This window comes from Topomyia yanbarensis, chromosome 1 (assembly GCF_030247195.1).
Source record: "Topomyia yanbarensis strain Yona2022 chromosome 1, ASM3024719v1, whole genome shotgun sequence".
In the NCBI taxonomy this organism is placed as follows: Eukaryota; Metazoa; Arthropoda; class Insecta; order Diptera; family Culicidae; genus Topomyia; species Topomyia yanbarensis.
The window spans coordinates 177,981,229-177,997,110 of NC_080670.1; the positions used below are offsets into that span (position 1 = coordinate 177,981,229).

The following is a 15,882-nucleotide window of genomic DNA, read 5'->3' on the forward strand; positions in this document are numbered from 1 at the left end:
AAGTATCAATGGTGAAATTGGTATTGCACACCAAAACTTACCACAATCTGACTTTCATTGAGACTTTAGGTCAGAGATCTTGTTCCACTATACTTACACACGATTCCACAGTTTCCCACATTTGTTGGCTAAATGAAGTGCACTAGACAAACAAAATACAAGCGAGAACACGCCAATGGTTTAAAAAAAACAATTTTAAGGTTAAGCCAAATATGAACCGCCATGTTAGAAAAACGTAAAAAACAACCAAGTCCATTTCAGCCGCAAGAAAATTTGAATAAGTATTGAAATTGCCTTTAAATCGCATTCGTAAAGTGCATTTGTTCCTAGGGGCAATTAGCACAGGCGAGTTGAGTCAAACGTCAAACTGTTTAAATCGCCTGACCATGTTCGTCCGCATTTTTTTTGACCGGGTTGTCAGATCAAGGGGGCAAATTATAGACACTCATAGTAATAGACCAGCGAAGGTACTTTTATCGAGCCAAACGAACTGTCAAAATCCGGAGCCAAACGAACATGACGTCATTCAATGCAAACAAGCAGAACAAGTATTGCGATTTTATTTAAAAAAATATATTTTGTTATTCACAGTAGGCTTCACTTTTCGTGTATTTCACAATGTTATTTAGAAAGATATTTATTGTGTTCAATATAACTACACAAAAAGCATTTTACTTATGCTCTTTTTCATCAACTTTGTGTTTCTGAAGAAATTGTTTTTTTTCTTTCTTTTCTCAATTTCTTGTTGCTCAGTATCCAACATATAACTTTTCTTTTGATTCATATATTGAACCACTTGAAAAATTATTTTGATAAAAACAGATGATCGAATACAGTCGAGCACGTTCGAGCTTGCACATTTTTGGGTGATGCCAGTTTAACATGCTTGTTTTTTTAGTTGCCAGTTTTGCGGTTTTTACATCCGCGAGTCTATTACTATTGTGGTTTTCGTTTGAGGCGAAACTGAGTCAGTTCCTAACCCCAACTGCTGTCAAAATGTATGAACTGACAGCAGTTGGGGTTAGAACCTGACTCAGTTTCAGGTTCAAGCGAAATCGCCATATGAGTGTTTATAGGGCAAATGTAAACATTTCATCATACCTTTCATAAACACACGCGGCGAACTACATTTTTTCTGTTTTATCATTCTATTGCTGCTCACCAAAACTTGTTTTTAAGTGAGCAGCAATTTGGTACTTTCAACGTTATCGTTGAGTTCTTTTATTGTGTATCGGAGGTTCGGTTGAAGAGATAAATAAGTCCAGCTCAAAGCACACCTTTAGTCGCATTGAAAATCACCTATAAATATAAATTGTTTCTATCATGGCAGTGCTCAAATTCCATATCGACATCCAACCGTACTATCCGTCAAGTGAATTTAATTAATTTCTTTTTTACTGTAACATTCGTAAGTGAGTGTGTGTAAAGTTTTAGTGCGCGCCATTTGGTAAAGCTCCTCAACCTTTTGATTGACTGTATGCGTCCGAACACTGCTACCACCGTTTACGACCGCTACCGTTGGAAAAAGATGGACCACTCGGGGGACAACAGCAGAAAGTCGGAGAACGGCACTGCCGCCGGTCAGAAGATTCCAGTACTCACACACGGCACACCGCCGGGTTCTGCAGTACCGATCGCTGCCTCCGGTACGCCACCCGCTGGAACGCCTGGTTCTGGTGGAACATCACCATCAAGACGTGCCACCAAGCGGAGAAGTTCGTCAGGTAAGCTACTAGTTTTTGTTGTATATCGTCCCCTTCCAAGATTTCACGAAGCCTAAAAAAATTGGTGACTTAAGTATTTACTAGTGGAGAAAGAGAGAGACAGTTTATGTGTTTCTAGACCATTTGCATCACGGGTACCGGAAACCATTTCCGGTTATGTGTTAGTTTTGCAGTTGGCATAAAAGTATTTCTTTTGCGCCCGCAGTGGATTTGTGCTGAAAAGATTCTGTTTGTCCGTAGAACGACGTTTTTGTCCTTCACTACTAACATTCCAGCGGGTAGAGAGAGAGGCGCGCACTGGAAATTCACCGAAACGAAACAGTGACACGAAACTATAATACCACCAGCTTCCTGGGGACGGGAGGGTTGCCGGGGGGCTGCGTCAGTGAAATATATCCGCATTACGCTAATTGCAGTTCCCTCATTCCCCCGCGTGGTGGTTGCTTTACGACGCGTTGGTTGTAATTCTCAATGGAACCCACGCCACCCACCGACCGGCTGCGCTGTAGCCTAGAGCCTAGCAGCGATTGATGTCTGCCGAAGGCAGAATGTTTTCAGTTTTCTAGAATCGTTACCATGCTAAAAAGCCTACTGCTACTACTACTTACCAGCAGCAGCGACGGCATGGGTTGAATCGATTAGGTTTCCACTTATGTCACTGGAAACGTGCTGTTCCACTTTCCGTGCGGCTGGAACAGACTGTGTCGCGAGTGTGAATAGATTTTACCGAATTTGTTTTAGGTTGTCAGCATTTTATTAAACAATTATCGTATGGCTTTATATATACATGGTTTCGGATAAACTTATTGTCGTTACATTTTAATGATTTCAGCTAGATATTAGCAAAATTAATTAGGACTGCAGATGCTTTGCTTTTATTTCGCAAAACAGAGCTTACTATAGTGCTTGTTGTAGTGTCATTTTCCGAGATGATCTCCTCCAGATAAGTCAATCAGTGTTTTATTGGTCCCGTCAAGGAAAATCAACTTGAATTTCGTTAATCACGGCATATGAACCAGTTTTGTAGCAATTCCATTGGATGCTTAGGAATTTTATGAGCGGTCCTATGAATAGTTCATAAACTCATAGACGTCCAATTACTTATGATGAAATTCATAAGTTGGACTTCTATGGAAAGTTTGAATAAAGATAAAAGAATTCATAAGATAGCTTGTCCAGAGACTTTTCATTATTTTATCTGGAACTCTCAAACTTCAAGGATCAATCCCACTATAACTACAGTTTTATAACCTATCTATGGTTTTTTCAGAAATATTTAAAATTCTGTTGTCAATAATGTGTCCAATTCGCTACGCCCCCGTCTTGTAATAGTGTAGGACACCGTTGTCTTCGATTTTACGCACCGAGAGACGAACATCCCGAATTCACTTTCACTCATGCCTTAGAATCTGTGGTTCGAAGTCTGACGAAACTTTTGTTCTGTAATGAAATGTAGACTTTCCGATTCACTTGCCTTGATATTTTATTTTTCAGTTTATTTTCAACTACCGAAGGCAACAGTCACGATACGCAGAATCAATTTACTTTCTACTTTTACTGACAACGTTCAACGAATCACCGCGTACATAGATGTCAAAATAGAGGTACGATTACACAATCTGACCACACAATCGAAGCAGATGGAGCCAATGAACCACCGGGCTCTGCTCGAACCAGCGAGACGATCACGATCAGCCGAGGACTGGCAATTTTAAGCAATCGGCAGCTGCTTGTAGATACACGAACGCGGATAGTCTTATCCGTTTTATGGTCGCGCGCATGAATCGGTTCAAAGTCGATTACTGCTGCTTCTTCCCGGAGTACCGCATGTTGTTAGAACCTTGCGAACATTGTATGATCGGCCCGAGTTACTCATCTGGTCGCTAGTGGGAACGATCCGACAGTTACATTGCAATCATTTCGGTTGGCGTGCGATACAAAATACCTTAGAACATCCCAAAGCAGGTCGCCAAGTCGGCCATTTAGAGAACCCGGTATTTAGGCCTGTTGCCTCCGCAAGAACAAAACAAACATTCAAAAATCCATTCGATTTATCCTTCCGCGCACTTGCCATGTAAACGACACGCATGCAACGCCAAAAAGAAGCAAAATAACATTTCAAATCCCCACTAGCCATAGCGCTGCTAACCGAGTGATTGAAAGAGTTAGAGCGAAAGATTACGAGACAGCGAGAATAAACAAGTGCACAGTCGCTACCGAAGAGCACCCGACGTCATTACCATCATCAACACCATCACACGCACTGAATGATGACCGCGTGGCTTACAGTGACGCCAGGTTTGTGGAATATTCAGGAATTTCCGATTTTTGTCCCGCAACATTTTCGAGCGCTATACCGGTTGATGGAAACAGTTTTGTTTTGACTTTGATCTGGCTAATTGATCTTTAAATTGAAATGTTATCCGACAGTAGTGATTCCGATTCCTCTCCAGCGGCGATTATTCCGAGATTTTCTACTACTCTAACAGAGAAGAGGAGAACCCGCAAGTATAATATCAACAACCGCAACGATCAACCGAAACAAGTAACACTTAGGGATCCGTCGTGTGCAGTCCAACCCAATAAAGTGATTTTTAAACCGAACAGTGCCAGATTCATGGAAAAGATGCCGGGGTCATTAAGGCTTGAGTGGGCTGTTTTCAAACACCAACTTACAATGGTTACGGCGGCAATCTTCATACATTTTAAGTTCTTTCTGGTTAACACGGCAGGTTCGAGCTGCCATCTAGCACGGACGACATGCAAGGCCATCGTATGATAGAATGTGATTGTTTCAAAACACTGAACGTGGAAGAATGGTGGGAAAACATGTTCAGAAAAACCTTGGCGTATGAATAATCACGGAAAAGGCCCTACAAATCGTTGAGTAGCTACTGCGATAGACATCAAAGCTTCGTCCTTCATCTGGGATAGTGGCTGCAGCGTAAACGTAATTCTGCTTAGCTCCAGTTGCGCTGTTCGGCAAAGCTACTGCCCAGACAATCATTGCCTTCATTGACGGTAACCCAGCTAGAAGGAACTGTTGCTTAGTTGTTGGATGTTAGTGGGGCACCGGAGTATTTTATCTTATAATGGACTGACCCTATGACGAGAAAAGAGCCTAGGTACCAGTGTAGTGTAAGGTTGCGGGTGTTGACAGTGCTATACGACAGTCGATTCATGCCCACACATGAATCTAGCTAGTTCTTCCGAAGCAGACAGCGCGGTACCGCAATCTTACCGAACAGTTTTGTCACTTGCGACGAGTCTCACTGAAAGACTGCGCCGATGTTCAATCGAAATTAATTGCGTGTGACTTCCGATAAAGCTGCGCGGAGGATTGAGGCATAATGTCGAGTCAGCTGGAGCATCTACGGTTGCTGGATCCAAAAATGCAACTCTCGGCTTGAAACTTAACAGTGGACGACCCATGCAACAACACTTCGTCTTTTACAAGCACTGAAGATGAAGCTTCTCAAAGATCCAGAACTAAAGAAGCTAGTGAACGCGCGAATTGCAGAGTCCGAGATTGAAGATTATGCCCGCCGGTCACCTAACAGTTCACTAGGAGTTGTGCTTCATCCAAAAGAACTCGGCAAAGTTAGGCTTGGTACGCCACGTCCAAGGTAGATGGTAGATGCTTTGTTTAACTCTACACCTTTGAAGGAGACAGATTTCCTTTCGCCATTTTCGAGTGTCCTCAACCGTTTTCGTTACTTCCCGATAGCTCTTCCACAAAATTAAGATTCGTGAAGCCAATCGGGTCTATCGCGGGAAAACTTCGCAGCGTCCTTCTCATCTACATCGATCCGTTAAACATGTGAAGAGTTTGCATGCGAATGACTACGGGCCGCTGTCGTATTGTGAAGAGCCATACGTCGTTGATCGATAATTTTCGAACTACTCAAGAGGCAGTGGACATGATCAACAAAGTAAAACTCGTGCATTTTTTCGATCTGTTTTGAAATACGGAGCTTTCTATCCATCAGACTGGTAGTTCTATATCGAATCAAGGAATGTCAAAAGATCTTTTACTAGAACGCAAAGAAATTAGAGAATCTGTTCTAGGAATGAGATGGATACCGTCGAAGGACATGTTCACGTATACGTCCACTCTTCGGAACGATCTGTATCACGACAATTCACGATTGTCCCGCAGGAAATCACTTCATGCTGGTGTACACTACTTCTAAAGCATTGCTTGACGATGTCTTACGCCATTCCGTTCATCCAAAATCTTCGTCGAATTCAGGTTGGCGTAGTAAAATAGCGGGATGTTCTTACGTAGTCAAAAGCTTTCTCGGTTGAAATTTCTGTTTGCGATCAATACAAGGTCGTCGACAAATCGAGTTCGATTTGCGGATCAAGGCGATTCAATTCTACGGAAGCGTGACTGTATCGATGCTGCATCACCGCCATTTCGACCAATCCAATCGACAGACCACCGTAAACGAAAAGCGCCATCGATTCGAGAAGGCTAAACATCGAGAGCTAATCAAAACGGTAATATGTAGGTGTATCTGATGTCGGGCAGCTCCTAAAACCTCTCTCACTACCAGTCTCTCATCGAGGCTTTCTAGCAGACTTCCACTGCTAAAACATTTTGATGCTTTATTCCACCTGGTATGCCGCATATTTGTATTTGTATTTCAATTTATCATCGGACACGTAGTCTTAATGAATATGTTAAAATATCAAAACTTAAACTTAGATTAATCTAGAGCTACCAATTCTATTTGCAAACCGACTAGAATTTTCTCCAAAATCGAACAAATCCTCTACTAAAGCGAATATGCGGATACACGATGTGAGCGGTTCATTGTATCCGAATGATGTTCTGTGGAATCTTGGATGCAACAGCGCTGTACTACGAGACGATCTGGATGGTGTTCGAAAGTCCATTAATGGCAATAGATGCGGTGCGTCAATTTCTCCATTCAGCAACTTGCCAACGAATAATGCTTGTTGGGTCTTCCTACGTCGTTGCAGCGTGTCAAGTCCTAATAATCGACATCGATCAGGATACGGAGGCAGATTCAAAGGATCACGCCATGGCAGGTTTTTCAACGCTAAACGAATGAATTGTTTCTGTATGCTTTCAACCCTTAGGCACCAAGGCGTCTGATGTGGACACCAAACAACAGAGGCAGTTTCCAGTATAGGACGGACTAAAGAACAATAAAGTGCTTTCAGGCAATACGGATCGGTAAAATCTTTCGCAACCTTAGCGATGAACCCCAACTGATGAGTAGCTTTTGAAATAACGGCTGACCGATGTGCCTCGAATGATAACTTAGAATCCAACAGCACGCCTAGATCCTGAACTTACTCGACTCTGGTCAGTGAAACACCGTCAATGTGGTAGTCGAATACAGTCGGTGTTGCAATACGATGGAATGTAATCACCACACATTTGCGGATACTTACAACTAATTTGTTCTTCTGACACCATAAAACGAACAAATCCAGTAGTGCATGAAGACGTTCGCAGTCCTCGATCGAATGTACAACAAAATATAGTTTTAGATCATCAGCATAAACTAGCTTACAGCCGCACCGCATGAACAGTGTTACATCGTTGAAGAACAGAATAAACAACATGGGACCGTGGTTACTACCTTGAGGAACTCCAGACGCGTTGGAAAATGCAGTCGAAAAACAGGAGCCCACCTTTACACGTAATACTCTGCCAGTTAAATACGAGTTCAGCCAAGCCACCAATTGTACCGAAGCTCCGAGACGCGACAGTTTGCAAAGAAGTATTCGATGGTCGATTTTGTCAAAAGCGGCTTTCAAATCAGTGTAAATTGCGTCAATCTGAGATCTGTTTTCAATTTGTGTGATGCATGTCGAGGTGAACTCCAATAAATTTGTCGAGACAGATCTTCCAGGCATGAAACCATGTTGCTCGAATGAAATGTAATTACGAGTGCTTTCTTGAATCATGGCGCTCACTATGATTTCAAATATCTTTGAAGCAGCAGACAGGCTAGTTATACCACGATAATTCCTCACGTTTCGTCGATCTCCGTTTTTAAGACAGGCAACATTGTGGATTGTTTCCAAATGTCGGCAAATTTCGCCTCGGCAAAAGAACGGATGAAAATACAGCACAGAGGTTCTGTTAAATAGGCAATACAGTGACGAAATATTACTGCAGGAATACCATCAGGTCCAGAAGAGTACGAATTTTTCATTTTTAATGCTGCCGACCTGACTATTTCTGGCGTTATAGTAAACGTTCTTAGGTCAACCACATCAGCTGGAACGTCCAAAGCGGCCGACGCAGCTTCCTACATAGAGGCGACATCAGGCGAAAAAACGGAAGCAAAATGATTCGCGAACAATTTACAAGATGTTGCAGCAGACGTAGATTCGGTTTGGTCCACGTACACGGTAGACGGCACTGATTCTGATTTCCGCTTGGAATTTACAAAACTCCAAAATCCTCTTGGGTTTCTCCTTAAACTTGGTTGGACGCGTAGAACATACGATTTGTATAAAGTTGCATTACGGTAGCGGTACGCATTACTAGCACGATGAAAGCAATCTTCAGTTTCCGGAGTTCGCTGTTGTCGAAGCCTACGTTGACATGCATTTCGTACACGTTTTAAATCCCTTAATTCTCGGGTACTCCAGGCAGGCGACGCAGGGCGACGTTTCCGCGGCACATTAGAGGCCAACCTCGATTCTATTTTATTACAGAACATCTCCGCCATATAGTCAACTCTATTCATTCATATAGATGGCATCTTGACGGACGAACGTGAGGTGGTCGAAAGGTGGAGGCAGTACTACAATGAACATCTGAATGGTGCGCAGGCCGACAATCGGGCGTTCGAGGAGGACGATTATGTCAGTGTCGCAGCTGACAGGGATGCACCGGCGCCCACTATGAATGAGTTTAACGAGGCTATTCAACAGCTCAAGAACAACAAGGCAGCTGGTAAGGGTGGTCTAGGAACGGAACTCTTCAAGGTGGGTCCGGAGAAACTGACGGGATGCATGCATGCATGAATAATCGAAAGAATCTGGGACAGAGAACAGCTACCGGAGGAGTGGAAGGAAGGGGTCATCACCCCGATATACATGAATTGGACTGTGAAAACTACAGAGCGATCACAGTGACAAATGCCGCATACAAACTGCTGTCCCAGATTCTGTTCCGGCGCCTATCACCGCTGATAAATGGATATGTCGGGAGTAATCAGGCCGGTTTCACCAATGGCAGATCAACAAACGACCAAATCTTTACGGCAAATCCTCCAAAAATGCCGTGAATACCAGGTCCCAACACATCACCTGTTCATCGACTTTAAAGCCGCATATGACACGGTGGACCGTGTGGAGCTATGGAAAATGATGGACGAGAACGGCTTCCCTGGGAAGCTGACAAGACTGGTTAAGGCTACGTTGGATGGTGTAAGGCGTTGTGTCGTTGTGGCCTCTCGGGTCCGTTTGAAACACGTAGGGGACTAAGACAAGGCGATGGGCTGTCCTGCCTGCTGTTCAATATAGCGCTGGAAGGTGTGATGCGAAGGGCGGGGTTCAACATGCGGGGTATGATTTAATCGGTAGAAACAAGGAGACGGTAGCAGATCTGTATACCCGACTGAAGCGCGAAGCAGCACGAGTAGGACTGAAGATAAATGTGTCTAAGACGAAGTACATGCTGGCTGGCGGAACCGATCGCGATAGGGAACGCTTGGGCAGTAGTATTACCATCGACGGCGACGAGTTCGAGGTGGTTGACGAGTTCATCTATTTAGGCTCATTGGTGACTGCGGACAATAACACCAGCCGGGAGATCAGAAGGCGTATTATCTCTGGAAGTCGTGCTTACTATGGGCTCCACAAAACTTTGAGATCCAGGAAACTTCACCACCGCGCGAAATGCGCCATGTACAACACACTGATTAGACCGGTGGTTCTTTACGGGCACGAAACGTGGACAATGCTCTGCAAGCACTCGAAGTCTTCGAAAGAAGGGTGCTGAGAACGATCGTCGGTGGTGTGCAGGAGGATGGCGTGTGGAGGATTAGGATGAACCACGAACTTGCGCGACTCTATGGTGAGCCAAGTATCCGGAAAGTAGCTCAAGCTGGAAGGGTACGGTGGGCGGGGCATGTTATGAGGATGCCGGACAACAACCCCACCAACTTGGTTTCCATCTCCAACTCGGCAGGTACAAGACGGAGAGGAGCGCAGTGTTCCCGGTGGCTGGACCAAGTGGAGCAGAACCTGGTGAGTATCGGGCACCTGAGAGGTTGGAGACAAGCAGCAACTGACCGAGTGGCGTGGCGGAATATTGTGGAACAGATTAAATCATGTTAATATGATGTATAATCAGGAAATAATAATAATAATACCGCATATACGCTTGGAAGCGTCTCGTACGATTTGTGAAGGCGGTAGCAGTATCACTTCTAGAAGCAAGTCCAACGATGAGACCCTACTGACGATTATGAAGGAGCCAAAGGCTACCTATAGTGCATTGTAGGCCACTCACCTACGTTGTATTGGAGTTGATCAACAGAGAAGCCTCAACTCCGAACCATTTTCTGCTAAAGAGCTCGAACGGAGTCAAAATGTGAGACACACTTTAAAGTAGCAGCCAGTTAGAGCAACACATTTGAGACGAATTCTGGAGACGGTGGGCGAAGGTATACCTGCCAAAAGGTGTATAGCTGAAAGTATCTCCAACGAGCGACATCCGCTTAGGCTCAATGGAGGTCGACTTGAATATGTCTTCAAAGGCAAAAATAATGCCAATAAGTCTCCTTTGCGATACAATTTATACACATCCAGGACTGGATGGTCTCCGAACTAAAGATAAGAGTTGCCAAAAACTGACTAATCACCACACATATATTTAACTATTGTCCAATTGATTGACATCCTATTTGCCAGGAGACATCCAGCTTAATAGTGGTTTATGTTTTACCTCTAGTGTAAAACTTCGATAGAAACTATGTCTGAAGTCCTTGTTCAAATTGGTTCAAACGAACCGAGTCTTGATTTGGTCAGGAAATATTTTATCATTTAGTTTGGGCACCTTATCAGACCGATAATTATTTGATCAATACAGAAACTATTTATGGCAACTCGTGCAAAAAAAACAAATGACAACCGGTCGACACATTTCAAAACAGCGCACCTCCAAAAGTCAGATAGTCAGAGCAACAGCTCTGTTTACGGGGTTCATGAAGGCTTTTGCGGGGTTTGGAAATAAGGTATATCCCGCTTTCCAGAATTTGTATAACGTCACAACAAAGCCCGACACTTGACAGTGTCTGGTACCTAGCAGAAAGCGGTTTCTCTAACCCTTGCCTTTATTTTTATTGTCATTTTTGTTGCTGCTGTTATTATTATTGTTGGTTGAACAATGACACCGAACCGAACAAAAAAAGTGTGATTACGGTTGGCTCGCGTTCTTTCCCGATGGCACTGTTTGCAACTTTGCACCGAAAGGTGCGCGGTGCACGGAGCAGAACACTGGAATCCACAAAAATGACACGTGAAGCTAGTTTTTTATTTTTTTTTGTTCCGTTCCAATTTTTGCGTCTTGGCAGGGGGTAAAAGTTTTGATTGATATAAAAAAGTTCAATTATTTAAATTTTAATTAAAAACTAAACAACTCATCCCACTCCGAAGCCTCAATTTTAATGAGTGCTGCTCGTAGTTTTGAGAACTAAACAACCAAGCTGTCAAACAATGGACTAGAAAAACAACGAAACGAACAACAATGAAATCCCGTTTGAGACAAGCCTGTCAGTTAGTAGGTAGGAGGAATCCTTGACTTGTCAAACTGAAACTCTGGACAGGCGCTGGTAAAATAAATTAACACGAACCTAATGCACGGGTTATGTCCCGGAAAACACCAAACACCAGCCAAGGACCAGTGCCACTTCCGGTAACTGAGCTATAGTAGTTTTGTGGGATCAACTAAATCAACACCTTCCACCATGGCGTGGAGACAGGGAAGCACTGGTGACTGTACAATTCGTCCCTGCTGCGTGACGTTTGACGTCGCCTGCTATCGGCTGAGTGTTGTTGAAATCCATCCCAATGTTCCAGTTTAAAATAATGAAATTGACTACTGTGTGGCACTATTGGGATTTATGGAGTATGAGGCAGATTTTTTTTAAGGGCGATCCCTAACCTTGTTGCTTAGTTAGAAGAGTCTAGATAGTTCGGTATTCCACCATAAACAAGCCTCTTCATATACTGCTAACCATACCGATGGATACGGTTGCCGTAACTTTTCTGTGGCATACCTCAACTTACAGCTGCATTTGCATTGACATCATTCGTTCACAAGCGAGAATATTTCAAGCCACGGAATGTTCTGTCACTGCAATGGTCCGGAGCGTGGTAGATAGCTATGCAGCAACACCATAAACAATTCAATAACCTTACCCCAACAACACTTGTGGTGGTACTTACACTTATGCAAAAACAAAACGGGTTTGCATGCGATAAAAAGCAGACTTTTGTTGCTGAAATGCTGCCACACACATTTCCCGTTATCATTATCGAGACGCGAGAATTGGGAGGGTGGTAGGTAGTTATGTTGGTAACAGCAAACGATACCAACTGCAGTACTGATCCGAAAGCCACTAACCTCGAGCCTGTAGCCCTGTTTTAGGTGTTTATTTATGCTACTCCGGTGGTACCAGAATATTGAACTGGGGAAAAACGAGGGACATCAGCTTATTAACAACAGCGCTAGAGTGTCATTTTTGCCAACAAAACCGCACGTCTTCGTCGCTTGCTCAACCGATTGAACCGTGTTTCTCTTTTAGTCACTATTTTAGTATCGTTAGGTTAAATAAAAATCGATGGTTAAACCGCTCCGATAGGAGCTGCAAACAAACACCCACTTTTATTCTGCGCGGCGAGTCACGTGAGACGATATATTTCACCTCACTTGCATACAACTTTTATTCGATTCTGAAAAGTCAGTTCGGGCTACGTGAGACTTCCGTTTAATGGTAGTGTTAAGTCTCACCTTCACCCAAGTGTGAATCTGACGAGAAAAGTCAAGTAGAGTGATGTGAGATATGTCGTCTCACGTGACACGTCACGTTGGATAGGGGGGACAGAAAAATCCGTTAATATGTTCGTGACTTTTTTACCCTCAAACTATCAACTCTCAAAATTAGTCGGAGCAATGTGATGCTATATCTCCACTGTTTTCTCAACCGATCTTGAAAATTATAACTTCCTTGGATAGCCCCAATTTCATAGATATGTTTAGAAGCCACAATATTTCTAATATTAATATTACGACGTTAATATTCAATTTTACCGACAAGTTTTTTTTACCCGCAAAGTGTCCTGTATGTATGCAATGCTCATGTTCCACTGGGACATCAGCGCTGCTGGAAAAATGTAATTTAACTCAACGCATTGCATACATACAGGATATTTTGTCACGATATTGTTGGATTTCAATGCATTTTTAACCGATTTTCAATTTTCTGACATCACATCTACAAACTTGGGGTTATCGATGTGCACCGGATTGACGCTAGCTCCGAAAAAAAGAAAAATTTCTAGACCTTTTATTCAAAACGACATATCTACAATGAGTGACTCTCATTGTTTACGCCCAAGTTTACCCGCATGGTCTTTGATAGAACATAACTCATCATCATGTTGTACCGCCGACGCCGCGAAGTATATTGCACACTACATTTGCAATGTCACCGTGGTCGTGTCCTGTACACAACTTTTTAGTTTTTGAATAAAAATATTGACAAAAATTCTCCATCGACTCCTACACTGCAAAAAATCGTTTTTAGAAATTTTAAGTCGAATTACAGAAAACCCCATTTTTGATTTGGATGAAATTTTGTTCCAAGGTAGGTAATTATGTTCCCTACCTACCGTCAAAAATTTTTCAAGTTTCAAGGGAAAATGTTATTTGAAGCTTTTCCTTGTCGAAACTGATTTTTTTTTTCAGAGTATTTTTATCGAAAACTAAACCAATGAAAGTCATAATCATCTCAGAATCCAATTTTCCAACTGCTAGTTGCCTGATACATGCAATCAGTATCAGTAACGAATTTGGTATAGCATCTCGGAATGGACTGGAACGAGGCCCAAGGGATTCGCTTAACGGAGATCTGGTACTAGTGGAACACTTAGCGCACGACCAGACAACATGTTCAATATCGCGATAACCGCCGCCACAAGCGCACTTTCCACGACCCCAATATTCCGGAGACAGGCATTCTACGTTTAATGATTGTACATGACACAAGATATCACCCGAATGAAGTCAAGACCCTTAGCCATTCACTTGGACCAAGGTATCTACTTTGGGATTCCTGAACTTTCATCGCTCCACGAAATTTGACAATTTTCGAGCGTCTTCTGAGAAGAAATATTTAAAGACTCGTGAAGCTACGCGATCTTTCATTAATATCACCTTCTAATGCTCAAATGTCTTCCTTCTCATTATCAATCTAATCCAAGTGTCCACCTCCTCATTACCCGGAATGGAGCACTGCGAAAGAACTCAATCTAAGGTAATCTGCCATGATTTTTCAGATAAAGTACTCAAAAACTCCCATGTTTTCGCCAGTAAATACAAAGAGTACTTTCCATGCTCCATCAAACAGAGAGCCTCCTGTAACTGTAACGATGTGGGCATGGTCGTTGATAGGTAAATAAAAAACCATCAGTTTTGCGGGGAGAATGTTGGCGCAGTGCAGCCTCTTTTATGATTGCACTCACCACTACTGTCATAATAATTAGCATAAAAGCGATGCATAGCTGTCATCAAATGACGAAAGGTCCGTGTATTCCAGCCACAGGATGAATTGAATACACAACGTAGGCCCTAGCCACCATATGAAACGTTGTTTCTCTGATGATCCGCCCGTTAATCCGTCGACGGACCGGTGCCAATAATCGCGTTTTTCAGCTTTCATTAAGTTTTTCATTTGCATTTGTAGCATCGCATATATTGAGAAAAAATCGGGCTATCCGACGTTCAAAAGTTCTATTCGCGTACAATTCTAAGCAATCTCTGCTCACCGGGTCGAGTACTCGTTTCGTCTGACCTTTAATCGTAGTATAAATGCATTGTGTAAAGCCTGGGGGAAAAGGTAGGGACTGAAATATAGGGACACTTGGGGTTTTTTGATGTCCCATGGAGCCACTTAATTCGGTTTTGTAACAGCACCCTTCAAGGGACACTCTCAGGGCTTTACGAGGAAGCTGAGAAGAGAAAAGGATTTTCCTCTTTGGATATTTTACGGGTGCATTAGAAGATGTTCCCACAATGGGATAGTCAGACTCTCGCTCTTTATTGTACAAGGAAACGTAGAAATTAGTTGTTGTCGGTGGCGTAGCGCTCTTTTGTATTTCTTATCGGAGTGTTCCTTAAAAAAATGTTTCATTTTGTCCCCACATAATTTATATGTGAGATATGTCGAGGGATCATGCGGAGTCTCTCCACAGTAGGAAAACTTTTCATGATTCTCTCCGCGTTTTTTATAGCGTGCCTTGTTTCTACAATAAGTCGCTGTAGGCCCAATTGTTTGCAACGACGGAAGTTTATGCCTCGCGGCACAAAAAGGCGAACAGGTAGACTAGCCCCGTCCAAAATATCAATGTTTGGAAAAGCAGATGCGGCGAAAGGTGCGAAATGAGGCTGATGGAAAATAAGTTGTTTTCCTGTACTCCTGGATTTTTCCTGAACGCAATTGCTTGCGAACCAGAATTTTCACTGACCGAAGCAAAGGGTTCTTTAAGGGGCGAACCCCATACTTCGCAATTAAGGCTCCTGTTGGAGACTACACCATCAATCTCTACTTCCCGGGCGGGTACATAGACAAGATACTTCTTCGTACACGGACAAGCGGTATTTAGTTAAATCTCACGGCTCATCTTTGCCCTCATTCAAGCTTGTTTTGAATATATACGAAATCCGTAATTGATATTTTTTTGCATGTGTCAGGCAATCAGCAGTTGGGAAATTGGATTCTGAGATGATTATGACTTTCATTGGATTGGTTTCCGATAAAAATACGCTGAAAAAAAATTGTTTGGACAAGGAAAAGTTTTTTTCAAATAACTTTTTTCCTTGAAAGTGCTTGAATTTTTGACGGTAGGTAGGGAACTTAATTACCTATCTAGGAACAAA

At 42.9% G+C, this 15,882-nt stretch overlaps 1 protein-coding gene across 7 annotated transcripts in view; it reads left to right on the top strand.

Moving 5' to 3' along the window:
• Positions 1–15,882, top strand: part of LOC131682941 (double-stranded RNA-specific editase Adar) — a 131,379-nt gene that overhangs the window by 10,257 nt on the left and 105,240 nt on the right. For 6 of the 7 annotated variants that reach the window (XM_058964769.1, XM_058964786.1, XM_058964776.1 and 3 more), the window contains one exon: positions 1,331–1,724. In XM_058964769.1, coding sequence (XP_058820752.1) covers positions 1,478–1,724 — 247 coding nt within the window. In that variant the 5' untranslated portion in view covers positions 1,331–1,477. The remainder of the gene's footprint in view (positions 1–1,330; positions 1,725–15,882) is intronic. The other variant, XM_058964758.1, reaches the window with a different exon arrangement.